We start from the raw sequence: 17,375 nt of genomic DNA on the forward strand, positions 1-17,375 counted from the left end.
GAAAATGGGTTTAATTATAGGAGCTGAGATCTGATTTAATGCTAGTTAGAAAACTGCTAACTATCCTTAATAGCTGGTAGCAGCTCCACACCTCCAGGCAAGAGTACGAACACCTTCAGGGGCTCATTACAGGGGGTTCTCACTCCCTCACTAAGGATGCACTGAGGTGTTATTGAGCAGAGCTTGTTAGTCAAAGAAAGATGAACCAGAAAAGAGCTGCACTTTCAAAATTTTAAGAAACACTTAAGTTTGGATATTTCTCTCTGTCAGTACAACTCTGTTACAGGAAATTAAAAAGCAAGAACAGCATCTGGTCTTCTACCACTTCAGTTTTGTCTTGATGACTATTAATAGCCCTGCTTTCCTTAATCTGAAAATCTGTCATCAACTATGGCAAATATCACTTCCTCTCTTCTATTATTTTCAGTTATCTTTGATTTACAGGGGAAATATTCAGCAGACAAGAAGACTGGGAAGAAACAATTCAGCAAAAGATCAAAGGGACAAACTTAAAGAAGAACTGTTAAAAAGTGGGGTCATATACCACTTCTCAAAGAGCAAATGTAATAAAGGTATCTGTTTTGTGAAGGGACAGTTAAAAGAAATTGCATTCGAGTTTAAATATTCATAAGTCCTGTTCCAATCCTGTTAGGCCTAGCATTCAGACTTCTCCTTTTATAAGCCTTTCTAATCTATACGGGTAGAAGATTAAATCTTTCTAATATTCTAATACCAAAGGAACTCCTGTTGTTTTGTTTTTCATGAGAGTTTTGCTGGTAGATTACAGGATTTGTATTAGATTTTCTAAAGCCAGAATTCCTATGTTGGAATTTCTTGCCACCTGAGATTAGACATTTCAAGAAGTCTAAGCAGCTGTTAGGCACCAGTTCAACAAAGCTCCAAAGCACATACTTAACTGTAAAGAGTGGTGCTATTTGTTTCAACTTTGTTCAACCGAGGACATGTACAGAAGTAATTGATACAATATCTCTGTCATAAATGCAAGGGTGAAATATGAAAAATCTGGTGACTGTTATAAAATCTGGTATCTAGAGACATAAGTGATAGTCTAGTCTGTAAGAGTTTTGTGTTTTTAGGGCTTAATAAGGTAGAGAGATTAGCGAAAGTAGATGATATAGTATAGCATAGGGCACCGCGCTCGGAAGATCTCGTGATGTCACGGGAGTTAGGTGCATAATTAATTTATGCAGTTTACTGATAACCCCATGCCATACAAGGCGAAAAGTTGAAATTAGTCTGCCGATTGGGCAGTAGGTGAGTCTCYGCATTCAGCTGGAGTATATAGGCAGACTGAACTATGCAATAATCGCCATTTTGCCGCATCCCCCATAGTGATATCTGTGCTCTAGGGCCCTGGGGTGAGGACAACCCCAGGTCAGTCCAGCTAGTGAACAAGGCTTGCCGACCCCCGTCGGCAACACTAGTCTTTTAGACTACATATTGATTCCAATATTTAAAATGCTTATAAAACAGTATTAATATAAATCAGCTTTTGCTATTCTGCAAACATGCTTGTTTTTCAACACTCAGATATGCTTACTAGATGAATTTTTTTAGTAAAAAAAAAATTCACTGTAGGAATGTTCCTTGGCAAAGCAATTTGTGACACCATTCCTGTTATTAAACTGATAAATGTGAATATATGAATCCTGGGATACTTTCCAGATAGTTTAGATGTGACCACATTCATACCTAGTTCCAGGCCTTCCTCTTATTTTCATATGTATTATTTTCTCACATACCTTCACTGACTGCTTAGTATAAGGGCAGTTCTGTGACATATTTGACCTTATTCACATTTGTTTGGTAAGTGTTTAAAAATAATCCTCTTTAAACAAGGACTACATTTTACAAAAACAGTGAAAGAGAAGGAAAAGAAATCTGGGCAGAAAGCTTCTAACAATTTCCTTTTGAACCGTAAACCTGGGGATTGTCTCCTTCTGTTCCTGAGCTGTGTCATGCATAATGCAGGTTTGAAAGTTGGCATTTTGTTTTTAACATTATCAGCTAGACTTGAAGTTGTCAGACTTGGGGAAGACAAACTTTGGAATAAAGCCAGCAGTTTGCAGGTCTATTTTTGAAAATTGTATCACTTCTTTTCTCCTGGAGTCTCAGCTCAAAATTGAGCTATGCTCAATTCTGCTGAACTGCTTGTCTTAAGTTTTAAAAATAAATCTACTTATTTAGGAATTGAATTTAAAATCCTATTAAAAAAAAATTAATTGTATATTAAATCTGCCTTCCTAGTCTTTTCAGTTGTTTTTGATTCTTGCTTCCTATCATTATTTTTTGTGTGTAGCTTTAGATATATACTTTGACCTTTTTTGTATGCTATCACTGCAGTGAATTGTATTTCTGGAATGACTGATCTCTTTTGTAAGGCAGCTAGTGAAGCCAATGAAGACTAGCTTAGTCATGCAAATAGTGATTGTTTAAAATAAATGCTGTCTTTATCATTTCTGGACTGTGCACATTCCAAAGTTCAGAAAGTTATTGCTTTCTGTAATTCTCTTAATTTTCTTTAATTTACCTGTACCAATAAACAAGACATCATATTGCCCATCTTCAGCTTCCACTCTGTCCACTGCTATTTGCTTAAGATTGTACTTTCCATCTGTTTTAACTAGTATTGGTCTCTTATGAACAGGCTTGATAGGCTGATACATCAGTGGATGACTCCTTGCAAAATGGACAGCTTCGTCAGGATAGTCTTTGGTGGTAGTGTACAGACCACCATTTACTTTGCTGGCACACTGTAAAAACATAAAACACAGATTATCCCTGTGGTTTGATAAATAAATTGTCAGAGACAAGTGCAGTTTTCCAGGGTAAAGACAACTGTACATGAATCCTAGCATAAAAACTACAGAAAACTACAGTAGGAACTGGGATAGTAAAAGCCCTTGTGCTTTTATGGATGCATGGTTCTTAACGATAAGAAACAGAGAGAGGAAATGATGAGTTGAACTTTGTCATTCTCATATCAAGGGAGAGCCATACTAAAACATACTAAAACCTTATATTTGACCTCTTTTTTTTTTTTTTGGTCATATCTCTCCCTCAGTGCACAGATTCTAGACACATAGCTATTATCACACTCTTCAAATGTAAGTATGAACAACAAGAATGCAAAGAAATAAAACACCCCAAATTTTATGGAGGAACTCTTAATTATACACACAAGGTCTATTGATAACTTAGGGAGACAGTGAGGTCTATACAACAACGTCAGTCACATTTTCAAAAGAATTCTTTTGTTTAATTTTTTTTTTTTATTTTATGAAGCTATTCTAGGGGTGAAATTTTGAAAATTGATACATTTAAATATTCACAAAAAAAGAAAAAAATAAAAAGGCATAATGTTTATTTCTTCCTCAAATCTTTTTACTATAAATCAGTTAGGAGAAAGGAAAAAGGAAAAAGTTATGTGAAGACAGCAGAATGATGATGCTTGTAATCAATCTCTGGTTTAGTTAGCTTTGACTGTGAAATGTGTCACCGTAAGAAATTAAGATGATGCCAACAGCAACAGTAATTCTTGATCTCACAACTTCTAACAGTTATACATTTAATTCCAATTCCTAACACATGAGGGCAGTATTATATATCATAGTTTAGCTTGAAGTCGCAGTGTTTGCCTCGATCAACTTACCATTTTGCAAAACAAATACACTTTATTTCAATGATTGATTGATTAAAAGATGTTTACTCCTTTGGTCAAATGTGCAATTTAGGGATAATTTAATGTGTTAGACATAGAAGCTAGTTTAGGATGCTTTGTAAAGGATGGGATATAGAGTTCCCAGATGAATATTGATTCTACATTTCCAATCTGCCTCACAATGTCTAATTGAAACCATTTATGATCAAGCTGGAAATATCTCAGTAACTATTTACATTCACATTTACAATGTGGTTTTAAGAAGCATTTCAACCAAAGCCACAGTAGCAGACTCTCCATATTTAAATGGGATTTTCAATCAATAAAATGAAATAAAATACTCTTTATGTTTACTGGAAACAGTAATTTTAAACTTGTGGTCAACTGTAATTGACAGTAACAAACCCCTGCACTTGTCAAGCGGGGCACTGTTTGTTTCCAGTTTTGAGGCCTAACTACAGAAAAGTATTTGTTCACTGTTGACTTTGAAGTAATTGTCTAATCAACCTAGTGATGGAATTTCACCAGCTGTTTGTAATAAAGAGACAGAGTTTGAGCATGAAGACAGGCTAAATCTCTGCTTTCCATGCGCCACACAGTGAATAGGCATTCAAGACATTCACCATTAAATGAATATGCATTGCCGAGTTCCCTTGCAAAGTTCTAGCCCTGGAGAGATTTAAYATAAATGATCCTTCACAGGCTTTTCATTTTTAACAAAATAAAGCTTTTTTAATTTTTCTTTTTCTAGAAAGTAACCAGCAGCAGCCTCTGAAGTATATCAACACCATTTTTGAGGTAACTAATGACATTGTCAAAAGCATCACAGTCTATGTACACTAAGTGAATCAGTAGAGTAGGAATCTGGATTATGGGAGAAGCAATGCTTCCAGCAGACTTTAGAGAGGGTCAGATAGCAAAGACTGACAAACTGTGGTTTCCAATTTATTTAGCTTTAAGCTCTTTTCTCATCATTTGCAGACTATCTTTCCCCATTCATTCGCTAAAGTCAAAGAATGCTGGCTCTTGGAGATGCCTAACCATAGTTTATTTTTGGTTCTTTGTCATTGTCACTCATATTTAATTGGGAAAGGCTTCTGTTTACCCCTGTGCTGACCAGTTCTTTGGAGTGTGAAACTCAGCATTGTGGTCTAGAGCCCAACACAAACTCTGTTTTCATTCTACTGGTTTTAAAAGACCTCTAAATCATGCCCTAAATGAGCAGTGAAAAASGAATGAAAACTCTGTTCACTAAGGCTGGCTAGTCAACTAGTCCAGTCTCCAGTTTACAGAGACACATATTATTAAAGAGACATTACAGAGACAGGTATGATTAAATTGACTACCACTTGGGAGATATCTGGTTCCACAGTTTGGTCACTCAAAAATATATTTTTTTTGTATCAGTGTTTAAACAGGAAATCAATAATTCCTTTGAGTTATCCTGTTTTGGTCAAACATTACTTATCTATTTTTCTATACTGACTCAATACCCATGGCTGACTTTGATCCACATCAAAAAAAGGAAAAAAAGCATTTGGTATTTGCTTTTGTGGTATGAAAAGTATTTGGTATTATTATAGTGATAGCTTAYTAATCAATGTGGTTAAATCATATTTATAGTGATTAAATACCAGATAAGCTCTCTTGGACCATTYTTTTATGCATTTTGACATGTGCCTTTAACCTCAAGAGAAGCAGAGAAAAATAGTAATTTAAAATGAAAGAAGATGTGTATTTAAAATCATGCTACAGGGAGAAAAGCTGTATTGTCATGGTCAGTAGATAAGCTAATAGGCCTTTCACCTCTCATTCCTGTGATTCAGTGATGAATGACTTGCATATATTGTTTACTTATGCATATGATTGTTTTCAATATAAAAGAGAATATTAATTCCATTAGCAAGCAAAAAATAATATCAGAATTAAAGCTCCAACAGCTATTTATTCCACCACTAAGCTCTAGAAAACAAACTCCCAGCCTACCAGAAGATAAAGAGGTGAAGTGTGAAAGTTGTATGTGGGGTTTAGACAAATAGCTGTTAGAAATGTCTCAGCACCTCAAAGAGCCAAGAATCCTGAAGGGTGTGGGGAGAAGAAGAAATCTCCAATCTGATTCTTCACTGGGTTATTCTGGAATTGCCTACTGTGATTCCTTTGCCTTTGGCAGGATTCCTTATGACTTGGAGCAGGAAGCAAAAAGTGAGGGAGACCCTGGCTGTGCCTGACCTACGAGACAGGTCTCTGCAATGCAAAGAGCACCCTCAAGTACCACTGATAGGCAGTGGCATGCAAGACTGCTCTACTCACACCCGGTCCGGGTGAGAATCCCTGGCTAAGATATTTCTGTGATTAAAGCTTCAGAAACACCTAAAAAGAGGGGGAAATAGAAACAGAGCTTGAGATGAGGATTATGTCTGATGCCTGTGAAAAATCAACATAGACATTAGAAATTCCTTGTAGAAATCCAGTACTTCTGTAAGTAATGTCAAGTGATTTCCCCCAGAAACTCTATTCACAAACTGAAGCACGTACACACYAAAACAATTCTTCTGACAAAAACTCCTGTATAACTTCATAGTATCCCGTAGAAAATGCCAGCTGAGTTGTATATTCAAAATATGTCTTGTTTCTTTTCTTCRTTTACTTTTTTTCCACCCAGGAAAAAAAAAAAGTTTATAAAGAAACTTATGTGAAAATTATGGAAAGCCTGAGTGTTTTTGCTCAGGAATCTGATCTGGTGGTCACAAAATCTAACTCACTCATATCTCTGACTAAAGCAACGTATTTTGAACATGCTAGATCATTACTTCTAGAAAGAACCAAGCTTGATAAAAGGTTCTCCGATGTCAGAGTATTTGTCCCTTGCCTTAGAAAATGATTCTTCTGATTAGTTACATTTGCTAAAATCTACATATAATTTTTATTCTGTGCACTGATCTAATTTATGGAAATGTGATGCTTTCAAAAAGAAGGTGAAAAAAAGGAATCGGAACCAAATGATTTAACAACAGAAAATTATCCTTCCTTTCTCCCTGCTTTAACATTTTCTCATTTTGTCACAAACTTCCCCGGTTTGGTAGACAGTAGAAAGAATTGCCTTGTGTAAGTATCTTCCTCTGTATCTGAATGTAGCATCTGATAAAACTTCTAGAGATGACTCTCCTGCCTATTACCTAAGATCCTAACTTTGGTACCATAGGAACTTATCACAGAACTCCAGCAGGATTTTGAAAAACTCTATATACTTAACTTCTATGATTTCCTTTGTGAAAATCTATGTTACAATGACTGATAGAATTTACTGCTATTTCACACAATTCCATAAATACTAGAATATACATATTTTCAAATACATATATCCTAAACTGTGAAATCAATAAGATTTTTATATTAGTACAAATTAGTTTATTCTTTTCTTTCCAAATTCACTTACATTAACAAAACAATAGAGAATAGATTGTACTTACTGAACCAGGTCTAGGATAAGGTACTTTTCCTTCATATAAAGCCCAATGGTATTCTGGTCCTTCTTTATGAGCATATGGTCCATTGAAAGCTGCTCGAACACTTGCCATATGGTAGACACATATAGCATATCCTCTAAATATATTGCTGTAAAATAAAATTCAAATACATTATTAAAGTAGCATGTCACATGTTCACTGCATTTAATAATGGTGTTATTATGTAATTAAGACTACAACACTTTAATAGTGTGATGGGAAAAACATTTCTTCATGTTTCCTGTATGCTTTTCTCATAACCATTATGTCTGATGTGCTTTAACTCAGTCTTTAATATATTTATAACATTTGTCTGAGACACCTTGGTGCTGTTATCCCACAATTTGAGGTTGGTAAACAGACACACAAGAAAGAGTAGGTCAGAGAGCACCTAAGGAAAATTGACACCCACAAATACTTGGGCCCTGATGGGATGCACCCCAGAGTGTTGCGGGAACTGGYGGATGTCMTAGCTAAGCCGCTCGCCATCATCTTCAGAAGGTCCTGGAGAACAGAGGAGGTGCTGGAGGACTGGAAGAAAGCCAACGTCACTCCGGTCTTCAAAAAAGGCAAGAAGAAGGACCCRRGYAACTACAGGCCGGTGAGCCTCACCTCCATGCCTGGAAAAGCGATGGAACAGCTCATGCTCACTGCTGTCTCCAGACACGTGGAGGAGAAGGTACTCAGGAGTAGCCAGCATGGATTCACCAAGGGGAAATCATGCTTGACTAACCTGATAGCCTTCTATGATGGAGTGACTGGCCRGATAGATGAGGGCAGAGTGGTGGATGTCGTCTATCTGGACTTGAGCAAAGCTTTTGACACCGTCCCTCACAACATCCTCCTGAGCAAGGTTCAGAAGCATGGGATAGATGTGTGGACGGTGAGGTGGATTAGGAATTGGCTCGATAGCAGAGCTCAGAGTGRTAGTCAGTCATGCGAACTCCAGTTGGAGGCCTGTAGTTCGCAGTGTCCCCCAGGGGTCAGTCCTCGGTCTGGTCCTGTTCAACTTATTCATTAACGGCCTGGTTGAGGGGATGGAGTGCTCCCTGAGCAAGTTTGCTGATGATACCAAACTGGAAGGAATAGCTGATAGCCCCGAGGGCTGCGCTGCCATCCAGAGACACCTGAACAGACTGAACAACTGGGTGATGAGAAAAACCTCATTAAGTACAACAAGGGCAAGTGCATGGTCCTGCACTTGGGGAGGAATAACCCTGGATACCAGTACAGATTAGGGGTTGACCTGCTGGAGAGCAGCCCCACAGAGAGGGACCTTGGCGTTGCGGTGGACGTCAAGTTGACAATGAGGCAGCAGTGTGCCCTGGTGGCCAAGAAGGCCAAYGGGATCCTGGGGTCCATTAAGAAGAGTGTCTCYAGTAGGTCAAAAGAGATGATTGTCCCCCTATGCTCAGCCCCAGCGAGTCTACTTCTGGAGCCCTCTGTCCATTTCTGGGCTCCCCAGTACAAGAGGGATGCAGAGCTGCTGGAGAGAGTCCAGCACAGGGCTACCAGGATGATCAGGGGCCTGGAACATCTGCCCTATGAGSAMAGGCTGAGGGAGCTGGGCCTGTTCAGCCTGGAGAAGAGAAGGCTGAGGGGGGACCTGATCAGTGTCTATAAATACCTCAAGGGAGGGAGGGAGGAGGAKGGGGSCGGCCTCTTTTCAGTGGTGGACAGTGATAGGACTAGAGGAAACGGCCACAAACTGAGGCACCAAAAGTTCCACAGGAACTTAAGAAAACACTTTTTGACAGTGAGGGTGACAAAGCACTGGAACAGGCTGCCCAGAGAGGYTGTGGAGTCTCCCTCTTTGGAGACTTTAAAACCCGCTTGGACGCAGCCCTGTGCCATGTGCTCTAGGTGACCCTGCGTGTGCAGGAGGTTGGACTAGATGACCTCTGAGGTCCTTTCCAACCTTRAGCATTCTATGATTCTATGACATGAATATTGGAGAGACCATTGCTATATAGATCAAGCTTTATGAAAGCATCCTTACCTTAGGAAAGCATCTTTGCCACTTTTAAAATTTAGTAACATATTTCCAAGAAGTGTTAGCTTATGTATTTTTTTTTCTCTATCCATCAATATTACCAAGAAAACAATCATCTCTGAGGAATCCAGAAGGTAATCCTGGTCACTTTAATTAGGTATGATCTAATTAATTCATATTTGAATTGCATGGTGAAGCACTAAGAAATGTTATGTACCTACATCCCTAGTAGACTAGATCTGCCTCACTTACTTCCAAAAAAATGAATCAGGAGAGCAAAATGTTGGCAATAACACAGCTGCTCCCCTCAACTAGTAGTAGCCTAAATTAACCATYAGATCACCACAAAACAGTACAGTGTGCTAACATATAGCATGCAGCTTCTCTCTCCTCAGTAGATTGTTCAAACATGCCCATACTACTGTTAAAATTTCTTCTTGTTGTTTACCTTGTAGTGTTGAAGAGTCCAAATATCACTGGGTTTTTGTTATCCCGAGTTTGTAGCAAAAACACATCCTCTGTAAAATGTAAATGCAATATTATAGCAAAGTACTTTTTTCAGTCCCACAAGAGCCAGTTCGTTGCTTGCTAAAGGTGTGATCTTACTTTACTCATACGTGTTACTTGGTTTCATGTAGGTGTTAAAGTAATCTTTAAAAATAGTAGAGTAAGGCATAACAGATCATAGTGAAGTGTGTATGTATAAAGATTCATATACCTTGGAATCAAAACACTGCCAACTACTTTTTAATGAAAACAAGTAAAATATTTAAGGGTAAGATAAATTATCATTAAGTTCATATTATGGCTTTGTTACAGACAAGTTTGTTACAGACAAGAATATTTACCTAATTCATCAAAATGTGTATCAATTCCATTTCTCCCTGGCACAGAGCAGACTAGCCTGGTTTTGAGGAAAGTGCTCCACTTATTCACCAGCATCCGTTGTCCTCCCATATCATTCTGTGCAGAAAGAAGCAAATGCCATAATTTTGATGAATATGTTCAGAAGTTCAACTCTATAATATGTTCGACTCTGCTGAATTATCCACTCCACAATTATCCACAATGTCAAAGCATACATTTTCAAAACACATGTCCATTTCTGACACTATTTCTCTGGAGCTAGTTTTCACTAACATTGCAATGATCAAGCCCAACTGTTTGAACTGCTATAACCCTTCTATATTTTTCATTTTTGTTAACTGGGTGTACCAAGCACATCAGCAAAAAGCTTTGCTTAGGATCTCAGTGCTYCGCTAGTATCTTGAATCTATATATAGAGTAGTTACAACTGGGACGGAAGGAGATGCAAGTGTCTACATGGTGCTCTAACAATGTCTCAGCAACTCAAAATTATGTCCTTTGTTGTTGGGACTGTACTACTTAGTAGAAGGGCTCTGTGACCTTCAGGTACCATGCTCAAAAGCATACAAAGATTTATGCTCAGGTAGACGGTATAACTGAATGTTGAAAATTGTTTTAAGTTTACAAGACTTTTATCAAAACTTTACTATACTGAAATTAATTAATTAACTCAGTTTTACATTGATATCTTACAAAAACAAATAGAATTCTTCTTTCCTCAGAAAAGTATAAATAGAGTAACATCTTCTGAATTCTCAAGCCTGGTACAGCTCAGTGGAAAATGTAAAAGCTTTAAAAAACATTTATTAATTGTCTTATTATACTCTGTATTTTTGGTATTAGTTAAACCAAATGTTATTTATAACATACAGAGGGAAAGTTAACATTAGTTAGTTAGTGTCCAGATGATAATGCATGCAGAGTTTTGGATGTGTGGAGGAGAAAGGTCTGTAGGATTTTGGTTAAACTATGGTTAGAGATAAAAAATTCACGTGGTTTCAGAAAAGAGGGAACTATTAAAATAATATATTCTGAGATTTAACAGAACATTGGCCACACATCAACTGATGCCATATTTGCCTTTATGATAAGGTAAGGGACTAAAAAGGAGCTTTTTCATTTTTTTCCCATTCAACTAGCGAATAAAGAAAAGAGTCTTACCGCACACACACGTCCTACTCTGGTATAGATGGCATGAGTGCTCGTCTCTGCCTCTAATGCTTTTTCAGTGAAGAAGAAATATACTTTGTTATCATCGTGGTCCTCATTGTCAGGAATCATGTATGAGCCAACAAATTTTGGTTCTTTAAAAGAAAATAAAGATGAGTAGAATTTTAAGTTAATTAAAATATTACTTTCTTCAATTTTTTAAAATCAACTGGTAGCAAGAAGGAAAATAAAATGAAAGAATGAGAGAATTGCTAGTCAGAAATCTACTGTTAGGAAACAGGGTAGTAGAAACAGGTAAAAAAAAAATCATGTGTGTGGATACCTGCATAACATGTGGAAAATATTAGTATTAAACTATTCTTGTAGCTCCAACTCACAAATCAATATTTCATTTTATATGTGAACAAAAAAATGATCTCTTTCCAGCCCTGTTCTCTGGGGTTTATATACTTTAATTTGGGTTAGAATAAATTTTGGCAAACTCCAAATGTCTGATTTGACATACAAATCAGACGAGAATGCCAACCTCAACTTCAGACAAACAGTCTTTTAGATAAAGAAAAAGGTCTGATAGTTCAGCCAATAGATGGTGTATGGTGTCACAGTCAGAAGAAGGTTTGTGTGCTTCTGTTGTGAAATAAAAACCTTCTCAATTTTTCCTTGTTTTAACTTTTCAATGCAAAACTGAAACTGCAAAGTTTGAACTGCGGTCTCTGCTGTCTGCCTTTYAACTTAAAACAAAGTAGAGCAGCAAACAATTTCATCCACAGGACTGGGACAAAGCTTTTACTAGTTTGTTAAATGAGAATGGTATTCATTCTTTTGGTTAGAGTCAGTCAATAAGAAGCAGTCAATAAGACATAAGTATTTTCTAAATTATTATTCTGTATGAAAAAAGTCTTATTTTCAATACATTGTTAGAGAACCTTTGCTTGGTCATTTTCTGAAGGGATTTTCATAGTGAATATAGTTGTATTCTGTAGTTGCAAATCTAAGATATCAAGTGTAGAATAAACTAAATATCTGAGCCAAGTTTTGTTGAAATAATAAAAATAAATAAGTAAATGGTTTAATCAAATTCATCTGCAGTTAAGAAATGTATGTATGGATAACATATTGTTAATTTCTGGTTAACAGAAGTTTTCTAGTCATATAAAACACCTCTGGTTCCATGTTCTTCCTTCTTCTACTTCCTGTACCTTTCAAAAGACGTTCATTATCCGGTTCAGTTCGAATATGTGACATACGATTCATAGTATGAAATAGAGCAGCATCTCTTCCCCAGTAGTCACTGTACAGTCCAGTAAAAAGTTCACCACCTATAGACCATACATTAAAAAAAAACCATTACCTATGATGGGAAAAGACAAGGTTCATAAGTCTTTGATGAGAAGATGAGTCAGTAGTTCTTTGAAGATGTAGACTTTGCTCCAATCTGCATTACAATGCATTTGCATTTGGAAGAGAACGTGGACAAGCATTTGAAAGTTCATTAATGGGTTCAACCTTATTTCCAAAATTGACTCAGTGACTTAGGGATAGATTTGCACACACAAAGGCTAACATCAAACTGCAACGTCAGGCTCCTAAATGGCCTAGGTGACTAGCCCTAGCAACACTTACCATTTATAAACCTTTAAGCATTTAAGAGCATAAAGATCTCTCACTTTGCTTCTGGCTTGGCTTCTGAACAAATTACAAACAGCAATTTGCCTTTGTAGTTAGACATGGGTGCATTAACTGACCAAGCATTAGTAATAATATATTTTACATCCATGTGGGATTAAATTAGAAATCTGTTAGGCCTAATAAAACTAGACAGTTATGGTCACTAGGTGGCAGCAGTATGTTATAAAATAACACAGCAGGCTTAAACTGCACATAAAGAAGAAAATGATTTCCAGTTTTTGGATAATCTGCAGGAATGTTTCAGTGACACAATTTCCTACCTCCTAATCAAAATAAACAYGACTGATCAATTCAAATAACATTTGTTGTCATTTTTTAGGGATTATAACAAAAACAAAAGCTTTGCTCACTGGTTCACTTCAAAGGGTGAATCTTAGTTGTGCTAAGAGATATATACGAATTTAAGGACATCATAAGTCTAAATAATAGTTCTGAAAAGGAGTTTGACAGTTGGGACTGGTTCATAGACCTCTGTTGAGTCAGAGCTGAGTATATTTTTCACTTAATTTTCACTTCCTAAAGAATGGATATTACCTTGTAAAATACATAGTCATGGTTTATTGTAAAATACTGGCAAGTGAAATTAGAAGTAAATATAAATTATTACAACAGTAGAAAATAACAAAAACTAGCAGAGAGTTAAAAAAAAAAAAAAAAAAAAAAAAAAAAAAACCATACCAATGTCTGAATAATATTCTAGGCAATGTTTATAACTAAAACTAATGAATTACATCAGTCATAAATCCCTCTTTAAAGATGCAATCCCTCATTGCATAAATATATCATTTTATTGCATATTATGGTGCAATAATAAAAAACATGATGCTTCTGTCCTTTCAATGAAACATGAAAAAGACATCAATAAGGATTCTTCACATAAGGCTATTGATTAAGATGGACATTTAGGAGTCCTGAAATTCAGAAGTTCTGATATGATGCTTATTCATTCTGATTGGCATATCCAAGTAAACTGTTGATGCAGCAGTAATGCTGATGCACTCCATCATCAGAGTAGCTGCTAAATAATTTTATCTATGACATCCTGGGAGCAGCTCTGAACATCTCAGTCTCAGYTTGATATAGTTCCATGAAATATATTATACAGATATAAAAAACTGATTTTTACTCTAGAGTGCTATTAAAGATGGGACAAAAAATGTGAACAGATAAGCAAAGGTGTCAGGAAAGTAATGAGATAATCCTGATGAGCATGGCTGGTGAAGATGTCAACACAAAAAAACATTCAACATAATTCTGAAAAGTTTTACGCTTTTGACTTTAAGAGGATCTTTGCCTTTCCTCTTCAATAGGCTTATAATCATGTCTTTTTAATCCATATTTAAAATTCCAAACACTGGGGGATTTTTATAGGTGCTTCCATGTTTAGAGGTTACTTAAGRTTGTATTTTGAAACTAGATTTCTAGATTTCTACTTCTTTTTTTCCTCTCWTTTGAAAAGATCTAGTTACTATACAAACATCTCACCCTTATCTTGGCCATAGGTTTTATACTAAGGCTCAGTCATTCTAATAAACTGATATTTTTCAACAACCTTCTATTATAAATTGAGCAATTTCATAGACCTTTTACTACTTCTTCCCTCTTTCAGTAAAGAATTTTCTCCAGGAGGAGATAATTTGTATAAACGTATATTTGAGAATTACTTGTTAAAATCTAACTGATATGTCATCTTGGTTTCCCCAGCTAAAATAACAAAAAAAGACATTAGATCCTAATATTATCCTTTTAATTCAAGAGATAACAGGACACTTTTTAGATATTCATTTMGCTACTATTAATTTTCAGAAAGCAGTTACACCAAAATTTAATTTGGAGCACTTAAAAGATATTTTACCTAATTTATGGAAGGAAAAATGAAATAAGTGCAATATAAGTTTATACCTAATTTCTACTAATGTGTTCTAAGCTAATCTGTGTGCATTATCTGATAACAACAGCAGCTTTGGCTATTGAAAGCAGATGGGATAGCTCATTAGAAATGAAAGCCAAGCAGTTTAAATTCAATTTATGTAAACATGTACATTTTAGTCAACCTGTCTGCCATGCAACATCCGTTCTGTTTCCTGGYGCTGACAATAAATTACCAAAAGTTAATTGTTAATAAACTGAAGAATTCACCACAAGCTACTTTATCATGAGTCAGATAACCTGTAATAAATCTTACTACAGCATGGATATTTAGCTTTAAAGCCAAGTCACAAACTATTGTTTTGTTGTTTTGTTGAAGGAAGCATTTTAACTCAATTGTTGAAACACAGAAAAAGATACATCACAAAAGCTTCTCTTTCTACCTAAAGCAATCTATAGCTATATCTTCTTCTAATTAGGTATGATACAGGTGATGTTTCAAACTGGATAGCTTATAAAATTGTACCAGAAGCATGTAAAAGTTTCCTTGTTAGTCTCACCCTATCATTTGCCACCCTGGTGCAGGCTTAGGTGTATTAATCTGCATTAGTTCTGGAGGAAGATTTTGATTCATTCTGTTAGAGATGCAAAAGACAAAGCTGGGATGTGAAAGCTTGTGTTAACAGGTTTGTGTGATATCTGGTGAAGAACTCATACATTGTCTGCCTCTTTGCGGGAGGACTGAGGCCACTGGCAAACTTCGGAGTGGGCTTCAGGGACATKCTGACTCCATCTCAGCCAGTCTCCTGTGGCTACAGATTCAACTTCTTTTCCTTTTTATTTATGTTTTTTAAGAAAAAAAAAAGTGGAGCTCACAAAAAGGAAGGAGATCTCCATGTTTTGGAAGGGAATGTATGGAGAACTCTTGGGTGCAGTGACAGCTCTGATAAGGGGGACATGGGCTCTGATAATGGGCACATCATGGGCTGAAGTATAACCTCTAGTTGTATGAAGGAGTATCAWTTTCCTTTAAAGTCCACTCAGTCTTAGAAGGTCCAACTTCATTTAAAAAACAAATGTCATTAATACATGCTGTATTTGCATCTTAGTCTTCCACTCTCTTCAAATTTGCATGTGCTAAACTAAAGGAGCTACATTCTACAGTCTGAAACACAACCTGAGGAATTAAAGTCATTTATCTGATAAATTATCTGCCTCCAATTAGTAGAATAGTGGAATTAAAATACAAATTTATTTAGCATATATTTCAATAGCATTTAYTTCCAAATGAAATGAAAAAAAATACCATTAAAAAAGCTGTTATTTTTAAATATTGTTCTGTGATCACTTGAATTTTCCCAGAAATAATTGTAACCAAATTATTTGGAAGATGATTTCACTGGTGAAGATATAATTGTATTCCTAGCAGAAAACACACTTTCAATGAACTTGACATCTTGAGAAATCTCTGTTTCACAGAAAACTATTGGCCTGCTTTGAAACTCTGTTTGTGTCTAAATGATAAGCAGTGTTTGAAAGGTAAATTAAGAAATTTGGGGTTGTTTTTATAATTATGTCTGTCTGTTTTTTACAATTGCATTAGTAATTTGACAAAAAATACATCAACCCTGCTAATCTTACTGCTTTACAAAACTGTTAGCTTTATGAACTAGATTTTATAATCAGTGGATGAGCAAGAACCACCATATATCAGAGGAATAGCTTATATAAGAAATATACTTCAAGTAAAACTATAAGTATCCATAGGACCTCCTGAATTCAGTTAAACTAATGAATAGGCCAGAAACACTAATAATCAGTCGTGAAGTGTTCAGTGGGACWATCTGGCTTCCATTTAAGCAAATAAAATTCACATTGATCTCACAGTAGGAACATGATCAGGTTAATTTATTTACTTAGTTATATCTGAGTAAAGGTTGTGAAGGACTTCAAGATTAGACCATGAGTTTTTCAGGCCTACAGCAAATTCCATGGGATGAATCTTTGTTTCCATGCCGACCTAAGACTGGAACCTGTTAAAACTCACTGAAACAATTTAGAAACAAGACTAGAGGAAAAGCATAATAATCTTTACTTCATGGATTTTGGAAGGTCAGTCAAAGTGCATTTTTATTTCTAATTCTTTCATGACTACTTGGTCAAGAATTTGAGGAACAGTATTTGATAATGAGCAATATTTTGATGAACTGCTATAATTTGAAAATTTTGACATTATTAGTGGAGATTTTTCTTGTGTTTGGTGATGYAAAGCAATGAATAAACCTTGCCAGTAAAAATTTGTCTGTCACTCATGGCCAATACTTTCCCATTGCTTTGGATGACCTGTATCTTTTTTTGTTCATATTTGGAGACTAGCTGTCAGATTTTAAGATCCAATTTTAAGGTTTGAAGTCAAAAGTAAAGGTCAACAAGTCTTTAATTCCTAAACCATTTTTATCCCTGAAAAGTTGAAAATTTATGATTGATCTTTGAGTACTTTTTTTTCCRGCACTCTCTTTCAGCAACTATTCCTTTTGAATGCTCATTTTTCACCGTGTTTATGTTTCCTAAAAACACAAAGCTAATGTGTTACTCCCTA

The 17,375-nt window shown here is 36.0% G+C and overlaps 1 protein-coding gene across 2 annotated transcripts in view; it reads right to left on the reverse strand.

Annotated features, from left to right (window-relative positions):
- The window catches only part of SEMA3E (semaphorin 3E), a 127,771-nt gene that overhangs the window by 15,952 nt on the left and 94,444 nt on the right, over window positions 1–17,375 (reverse strand). For both annotated transcript variants that reach the window (XM_026052210.1, XM_026052209.1), the window contains 6 exons: window positions 12,418–12,537; window positions 11,210–11,352; window positions 10,030–10,144; window positions 9,630–9,699; window positions 7,153–7,297; window positions 2,552–2,774 (listed from right to left, as the gene is read on the reverse strand). In XM_026052210.1, coding sequence (XP_025907995.1) covers window positions 2,552–2,774; window positions 7,153–7,297; window positions 9,630–9,699; window positions 10,030–10,144; window positions 11,210–11,352; window positions 12,418–12,537 — 816 coding nt within the window. The remainder of the gene's footprint in view (window positions 1–2,551; window positions 2,775–7,152; window positions 7,298–9,629; window positions 9,700–10,029; window positions 10,145–11,209; window positions 11,353–12,417; window positions 12,538–17,375) is intronic.

This window comes from Nothoprocta perdicaria, unplaced genomic scaffold, assembly GCF_003342845.1.
Source record: "Nothoprocta perdicaria isolate Ctin4 unplaced genomic scaffold, notPer1 scaffold_85, whole genome shotgun sequence".
Classification (NCBI taxonomy): Eukaryota; Metazoa; Chordata; class Aves; order Tinamiformes; family Tinamidae; genus Nothoprocta; species Nothoprocta perdicaria.